We start from the raw sequence: 8,526 nt of genomic DNA, 5'->3' as shown, positions 1-8,526 counted from the left end.
TGTAAAATATAATTAATTAAAATATAATTAATATGTAAGCGACTTAACAACCCCCAAAGCCTCTAAGTCATGTCATGTGACAGTGCAGCACCTAAAGACAAGATGGGGGAGGAGGAGCAAAATGTTCCTGTTCTTCACTGACACGGGAACGGCGAGTCCAGCAACCTGGCCGTTTCGTCTTTGCCGAAACCATTGCAAACGAGCAGAACTTAAAGTAAAGACTCAGTCTGCATGCCTAGGTCCATGGAACTGATTGAAACACCTGAATTCAATGATCTGGATAGATGAATAGTTTTGGCCGTATAGTCCCTCTGTCACACTGCATCTCTGCTTCGGTTCAAATGGAGATTTACAGGTAATTTTAGCTGTCGAACAAAAAGCATTGCAGTATAACTTCTTAGTATATAATAACCCGCTGCCTTTAAAACAAGCCCTGTTGGTGTTAAGCTGAAGCTCATATGGGAAAACAATTGTCTGAAATGCTCTCAATAGATATTCTATTTTTTTTAACAAAAAATAAAAAAGTTGATAACTTCTTCCTTTTCAAAGATAAGGTTTTGTGATTTAACAATTCAAATATTTAGATTGAAAGTCTGCTTGCCTGCATTTGAAAACAATTATTAAAACCAACATTTAAATATGTATTTCTATTTTGTTTAATTAACAAAGATTTATGTCATCTAAATACATAACTGGGTCACATGGTCATGTCTGAAATAATAATAAGACTTAGATTTAAAATCAGTAAAACTGCAACACAGCCAAAAGAAACAGTATAAGGTGGACATTGTAATGCATCCAAAAAACAATAAAACTTGAAAAAAACATTCAAAAAGCTTCAGATTTATGTCTTAACTTTTTCTGTATTCAGATGCATTTTTCTGCTGTCAATAACCTGGAAGACAAACAAAAATGTGATGTTGTTTGGCTTGCTTTGATGTCTACAAATGTCCCGTTGCTGTAGTCTGTAAGGCGAAAATTACCTCGGTCTTTCTTATGATATGCAACAGTAGCATATGTTGTTTTCTCTGGATCGGATTCATTTGTCCTTTTACAAACTGACAAATAAGAGAAGAACATGACAAACTATATGTATCAGCCACATACACTTTAATACTAAAGCAGTATGTAGACAGATACACTGTAATTACTAAGCACACAGACACAGAATATCACCTGTATGAAAACAAAACAACGAATCAGCTTACTTAAACATGGCTATTATAGTTTCTGTGGTTATGTGCTTTCAGTTTCCTTTTAATGTAGAATGAAGTTCCTGCCACACAATGTTTCTCACTCATCTCAAAATGATCTGTACTAAAATTGCAATATAAGTAGTTCACCACAGTGAGTGCATTTACAAATGACAGCATGTCTATTCTGGTATAAGTAACACTCATGTTTGAACAGAGATATAACGTCGTCGGTTCACTTCATTACCCTCAGGACATCTTAAAAAATAGATGCGATAGATGTGAAATACATAGTAGTGAAAACCAGTGACTGGAATTAAGCAAAAATCCTAATAAAGGGTGCAACAGAAAAATAGTCTAAGTGCCTTTTGGTTTGATGAACTGCTGTGCTTCGAGACCAGCAGGTTTAGGGAAGTCATTTATGGGGTCACACTCTGACCCCCCCCACACACACACACACACACACACGCACGCACGCACGCACGCACACACACACACACATACACACAAGGTACTCTTTGTTTGTATGTAGACGTCATATGTTAATGAACCTATGTATATTCATGTAACCTCAATAAAAGAGCAGTGTTACGGGGAACGGACGAGAGCAACTGGGGTCAAGCGAAGGAACGGCGTTTGTCTGGTTCTCTCCCGTGCACGAGAAACAAGAAGAACTTTGCCTACTTCGTGTCTTGCTTGCTGTGTAATTATATTGTCTTCAACGTTCCAGCGGATGGGTTCAAGCTACAAACCTGTCACTAGCCCTTATTAATGAAAAAAAAATATTATCCATCCATATAACATATTTCACATATTTTGTGCTTCTGTCAGCGAACGACACAAAATAACTTAATGCAAATAAGTTACCTCTCTCCCTCTTTGGTTTGACTGTGACATCAGCATATGTAACACTGTCTGAATCAGCTACATTTACCTCTTAATTCAACACAAGAAGCAATAAATCCTTTGATTAATGGTAAGATGGAGCTAAGACATTATTATTATGGATATTAAAGGTTTTATAGACATACAGTGGTGTAAAAACCTGTTTTTCCCTTTCCTGATTTCCTGATTTCCTCTTTTTTTGTCAGACAGCATCTCATCAGAATCAGGTCAGGACTTGTACTAGGCCACTCCAGAGTCTCCATTTTGTTTTTCTTAAGCCATTCAGAGAGGACTTACTCATTTGTTTTTGATCATTATCCTGCTGCAGAATCTTCAAGTGGGCTTAAGCTTGAGGTCATGAACAGCTAGCTGTACATTCTCCTTCAGGATGTTTTGGTCTTCCAGGTCCTAAGACAGCAAAACAGCCCCAGGCCATCACACAGCCACCACCATATTTTACTGCTGTTATGATGTGCCTTTTCTGAAATGTTGTGTTACTTTTACACCACTTGGGACACACACTTTCTAAAAAGTTCAACTTTTGTCTTGCCAGTCCAAAGAATATTTTCCAGAGTCCAAAAGTCTTGGGGATAATCAAGACGATTTCTGGCAAAATTGAGAGAAGACTTTAAGTTTCTTTTGCTCAGCAGTGCTTTTCATTTTGGACATTTTTGCCCAGTCTTATTTCTTATGGTGGAGTCATGAACACTGACTGTAACTGAGGCAAGTGAGGCCTGCACTTTTTCGCCATTATAATGGCTCTCATTGTGGTTTGGTGGAGTCCCACAGATTTAGATGTGGGTTAAGCTTTTCCAGTCTGATTGACGCCAGTTATGTTTTTTCTCATTTCTTTCAGAATTTTCTTGGATACCGACATGATGTCATGGCATGAACAGGTGTGGCAGTAAGTAGGCCTGTGTGTGGTTCACTTTTTCACACAGGGGGCATGTAGGTTTGGATCCCAAGCTTAATATTAAACACCTTCATTTAGAAACTGCATTTTGTGTTTAATTACATTTTCTTTGTCTAATATTTAAATTTGTTTGATGATCTGAAACATTTAAGTGTGACAAACACAAAAAAATAGGAATTCAGGATGGGGGCCAAAACTTTTTCACACCACTTTACATTATGCTATGTACATTATACTCTAACACCTACATGCATTACAATAGTATGCTTATTGCTATTTTCAACCACACTATGGTATAAAACAAGATATTATGTAATAAGTACCTGTTTTCTTGTTGTTTTTTCTGTCATTATCACGTTTATCCATGATTAGATCAGGTACCCTGACATCTTCATACACTGAAACAAATAAACATATGACACCAATGCATACACATGTATAGATATAAAGTAATATTAGTAGAGTAGACATAAAAAGATACATACTTTAAAAATAGTAATCTTTACAGTCGATGTATTCATTAGACTTCAGGAAAAAGAATTTCAATAAAGTCTAGAGGCTTGAGTTAATGCCTCACTTGAAATTACAACTATGCTTCAAGAGGAGTAATTACTACTACTAGTAATTTTATATAATAGTATTTTTATGCAATGTGGTTTCTGTTCATTTACCATGTGATTCTCACCTGGTGCTGATGTGCCAGAGAAAGCCCATGCTATTAGATAGAAAAATAAATAAACAGAGAGATCAAATGTGAGAACTACCAAATGTGTTGGGTTTTAGAAGGATTCCTTTATAGGGAAGCATTCTATATAGAATAAAGTAAATCATTTTTTTCTATACCTCTATTTTTCCGGCAGTAAAGTGCTCCAATAACTACCAGCACAGCTACACCTAATATGGTAAAGACAGACGGCAACAAGACTGAGGGCTCAGTGGAGTTGGGTGTCTCCTCAGGAGTTCTTTCATTATCCGTAGGTATTGTTTCTTGAGGTGTAGTAGGAATATTCACTGCTAACACAATAAAAGCATTAGTATGGCAATATTCAAGTTTCCTCCTGGAGATTATCAGTCAAAGAAAAAAAGCACTTATCAAAACCTCTTAGTATTTATTCTGTGACAATATAATGTTTCATAATTAATGTCATTTTGTCAAACAGATCTTGGCAAAACAATCAACCTTTTTGTTTTGTCTCAATTGACTTTTTTGTTTTCCAGATTGTCATGCAGGCAATAAATTAAAGATTTTTTTACTAGAAGATGAATCCTGGTGAGCCTTGGTTTATATGGTACATTGCAATTTTGTTTTAGCATCACATTTTTAGACTAATTATTGAGTAAAGCTAAAAGAGCAGAAGAGGGGAAGTACTATGTATGTGCTCTTTCTTTTATACACAATTATACGTCAAATATGTGGTTATTACTCACCCCCAACAGTCAGCCAACTCTCTGGTGATTTCCCTTGAGATTCAGTAAAGATGCACTTGTATAGTCCTTCATTAGACTTGGAAATATTGGGAATGGTTATTTTTCCTACATATCCAGTTTCCAAGTAGTGGCCATCTTTATAAAAATCAGCTGCAAGACTGGAAGGTATTGTTTTTTTCTTGCAGCCCAAAGCAATATTGTCTCCCTCCATAACAGGAAAAGCAGGGATCTCCAGGATCACATCTCCACCTAAAAAAAAAAAAAGACAGCAACAATTATAATGATGAATACAGTGATCCCCTCCCCCCCAATAAATAAATAAATAAATAAATAAAAAAATACAAATTCCATTTAATACAAAGTCCATGTGTAAATGTGACTAAAGTGAAGATGACTGTAAAAATATTTTTAACTGAAGGCAATCTTGAGATTTTGACATAATACTGGGATTTTTTAAACTGGCGGTTACTAAACATACTAGTGATGGTGATGTTGACAGTGCTGCTTTTCTCTCCGTCTTCTTTTTCACACCAGTATTCTCCACTGTGTGACTTAAAGGCAGGTTTAATGTACAAAGTTCTTGTTGATGTTTCCCACTGAGTAGAATTTAAACCAAGCTTTTTGATCACTCTCCATTCTGCTGGGCCATGAAACCCCGAGCAGTTTAATGAGATGGAGTCATATTCAAAGAACTGAAGTCTATTAGGATGAACATGAAGATAAGCTCCTTCTGCTGCACAGATAATTACAAAAAGAAGAAGAAGAAAAGAAAAGAAAAAATAAAGTCAGTTGATATTCACTGTTCAAAGAAAAGTGAAATGAAAAAGTCACATGAAGTTACACGAAAAACAAAAACAACCACCATTGTTCAAATTATGAACCTCAGGATAGAAAATACATACAGTAACTACATCCTCATTTTTTTACAATTTATATATCAAAAATTTCTCCTTACATTTCTGAACATAGCACCATTTCTGATCTTCAGCTATGAGCAGAAAGAGTATCATCACCACTGCAGACACAAAAAGAAAACCTTGATCAACACAACTAGTCGATATCAAATTTAGCTTTTAGTGAGATATTTCAACCATTTTCCAACTTTTTCAATAAATACATATTGTAAACATTGACTAAAAGTAGGATTCATGTTTTGATAACAGTAATATATTATGTAATCACACACACTAATTCACAATTCAAACACGTGAAATTTTTACAGTAGTTAAACACGTAGACAAAGACTGTTTTTGTTGTATCTTAAGATTTTGAAATTGAATTGAGATGGAAAGAAGAATAAGTACTTACTCTGTTTCACACCCAGCCCTGTGACCTCCATGTTACCCCTCACATGTCTCAAGATATAACTGAGTAAAAGCACAATATCACAGATGCGAAGGTGCAGTACTTCCTTTTTCCTGTTCAGTGTAGAAGCTACCTCGACTTCTGGGGATTTTTTTTCCCCCACATGATTAACTTTTATGGGGAACAAAGGGAAACTTGTAAATAACTCATGAGAGAATAAAGTTATGTTGAAACCAAGCACACCATTGTTTTTCTTGTGACATTACCAATAAGTTTGATGTGTCACATGGCCCTCTTCCTATTGGAAAAACAAAAGTTATATCCAAGATGGCCGACTTCTAAATGGCCACCATGGTCACAACCCATCTTGAGGAGTTTGCCCCCTCACATATACTAATGTGCCACAAACAGGACTTTAATATCACCAACCATTCCCATGTTATTACGGTGTATCCATATAAATGGCCCACCCTGTAGTTTCAAAGACCATTTAGAGCGGTATGTAAAAGATTTAGTTCAAAACCCATTTGCTTATGAATACTTAACTTTCAGCTCCAAAATGTTGATTCTGTTCACTGAGAATCCTCAGTGATAGCAACCCCACCAGGTGTGGAAGGCCCTCATCAACTACAAAGGCCAGAACCCCCCAACTTCTGACAGGAGCCTTAAACTCGCAGGGGGGCCTTCTTTTCTCGGTTTGAGACCACCCCTCCCCAACTCCCCCACAACCACCACACCCCCTCTCCCTCGAGAAACATGAGGTCAGGACGAGACTGAGAGCGCAGACCAACTGGCAGGAATCCTCACCAGGCTGTTCAATCTCTCAATCAGGTCCCACACCTCCAGACTCACAAACAGCTCCTTCCCCTGGGCCATGCGGACTGGCAGTAAACACTGTCCCCCCACACCCCACTCTTGCCCACCCACCTCACCAATCTGAGCCATGGTTTCAGTAACCCCCATCACTCAGGAAACTCATACAGAGACTTCAGACACAGACTAAGACTATGTGCACTACTTCCGAGCACTTTGAAACTATCTTGTTGTCTAATGTGTGCCTTTATTATTTTTGTATACATTTCTCTTTTGTATATATCACTCTTGATTGTGTATATTTTTTTCTGTTTACTATCTATTCCTGATGTCTACTATTTATATTTTATTCACACACAGTTGGTGTGGAGCACCCACAATTTTGTTGTCCATGTACAATGACAATGAAGGGCTACTCTGTTCTTTTCTATATGCGATCTCAGCTCTGAACTTCACTATTCACCCCGTGCCCCTCTCCACGCTTCACCCCACCTTATGAGAAAGTAAGACTGTGCACGTATTGCTGTTTATCACCTGGATTTCCCGCCTGGAATTCTCGCCTAACAGCTTTTTTCTCGCTGCAGAGACACTGAGCCTCCTGGCTCCAGTCCCCTGCTTAGCCTCCCTGTTTCCAGCCACTTCTGGGTTCCTGTACCTGCAGTCACCCAGTATCGGGTTCTGTACTAGCTCTGTTCTGGACTCTCACACCTCATAGTAAATGACTTTGTGGTTATAGCATTCATAGAACTGTAAATGCTCATAGCATTGCTTAGTTAATAGTGTTACTCTTGCTTTACATACTTAACTATCGCCTGTGCATGGTTTAGGTTTACAGTGTTTAGTGATTATTGTTTTCCACAAATAAAGCACTGCTTTCACAGGCAGCCTGTGTCTCTGTGTGCTGTCTGCATCTGCGTCCTTATACCTGGTGGCCCCTGTCTGATTGCACTTTGAACAGTGCACATACCAAAATTTTGACTCAACATATTAGCTTGGGTATATATTAACCGGCATTGTCTATAGATGTCCATATCATTAGACAAATCATCATATATGTAGTGACCTAAATATTTAACAGCAGTTTGCACTTTAAGAACAGAGCCTGCCAGATAAAATTCAGGAGTTACTCAATTCTGGCAATCAAAATATTACTCTTCTTGGCATTGGATATCAAACTCCTGCTCATATTGAGAGCAGGCCCTCAATAATTGTTGAAGGACAGCACTTTATGGGGAAAAGATTACTAAATTATCTGCGTATATCAAATGGTTGACTATGGTATTGCCAATTGCACAACCTGTTACACATCCCAAAAGGTTGATTCTGTTCATCTGTACGTAGCGTTTTCAGTGGCAGAAACATTTCGTCACTCATCCTGTTAGGGTACCTAGGTCGTTGACCCAGTGTTTTCATTTTTGTACCATTATTTGTGTTCTCATCTTGGTTTATTAATGTGAAGGTTTTGGTTTCTGTTTTGCATTTCTATTTTCCCCGGTTCTTCTTGGTTTATGATTTTGTAGTTCTTAAGTTTGGGTTTCCATACTCCCTCTGTTCTGTGTCCAGTCGGTGTCTGCGTCTGCCCTGGTCCCATGTCTCTGTTCCCTCTGTTACAGTGTCTGCTTGTGAGTCTGTCTGTAAGCCCAATCTGTGTTTCCTGTTTTACTTTGAAAGTCCGTGTCCTATGTTAATGGATCTGGTTTTGCGTCCCTCGTCTCGTTAACCCTGAATTGCCCCAGCTGTGTTTCCCTTCTGTTTCTCATTCACTGATTGCTCACTCTGTGTATTTAAGCCCTGTGTTTTCATCTGTTCATGTTGCATGTTTCATGTTGTTCTAGTGTCTTATCATGCTGTGTGTTCTGTCAGTCAGCCTGTTTGGTTTTGTAGTTTTCAGTTGAGTTTTTGGTTTTGTTTTAGTTAATTTTCTGCTTCTAACAATGTCCCCAGACGCATACGTTATTTGTTATTGCGCCCTTCTTTTTTTGTCTCAAG

General features: G+C 37.8%; 1 protein-coding gene across 1 annotated transcript; it reads right to left on the bottom strand.

Moving 5' to 3' along the window:
* Positions 1 to 2,411: 2,411 nt before the first annotated feature.
* LOC113018294 (high affinity immunoglobulin gamma Fc receptor I-like) lies at positions 2,412 to 6,669 on the bottom strand. The gene is made up of 7 exons (XM_026161347.1): positions 6,516 to 6,669; positions 5,375 to 5,434; positions 4,898 to 5,152; positions 4,420 to 4,668; positions 3,835 to 4,005; positions 3,373 to 3,389; positions 2,412 to 2,486 (listed from the first exon to the last, which is right to left on the bottom strand). The coding sequence occupies exons 1-7, from the start codon at positions 6,667 to 6,669 to the stop codon at positions 2,412 to 2,414; spliced, it is 981 nt and encodes a 326-aa protein (XP_026017132.1).
* Positions 6,670 to 8,526: the final 1,857 nt, after the last annotated feature.

This window comes from Astatotilapia calliptera, unplaced genomic scaffold, assembly GCF_900246225.1.
Source record: "Astatotilapia calliptera unplaced genomic scaffold, fAstCal1.2 U_scaffold_56, whole genome shotgun sequence".
In the NCBI taxonomy this organism is placed as follows: domain Eukaryota; kingdom Metazoa; phylum Chordata; class Actinopteri; order Cichliformes; family Cichlidae; genus Astatotilapia; species Astatotilapia calliptera.
This window is presented reverse-complemented; position numbering and strand designations above follow the sequence as displayed.

Bases quoted from the DNA above. Each gene is read 5' to 3' on its own strand.
- LOC113018294 (XM_026161347.1), bottom strand. From the start codon at position 6,669: ATGGCTCAGATTGGTGAGGTGGGTGGGCAAGAGTGGGGTGTGGGGGGA. The intron at 4,669-4,897 runs GTATGTTTAGTA...TTTTTTTTTTAG, and splicing joins TGTCAACATCACCATCACTA to GTGGAGATGTGATCCTGGAG. The intron at 4,006-4,419 runs GTGAGTAATAAC...TTATTGTGTTAG, and splicing joins GAGTTGGCTGACTGTTGGGG to CAGTGAATATTCCTACTACA.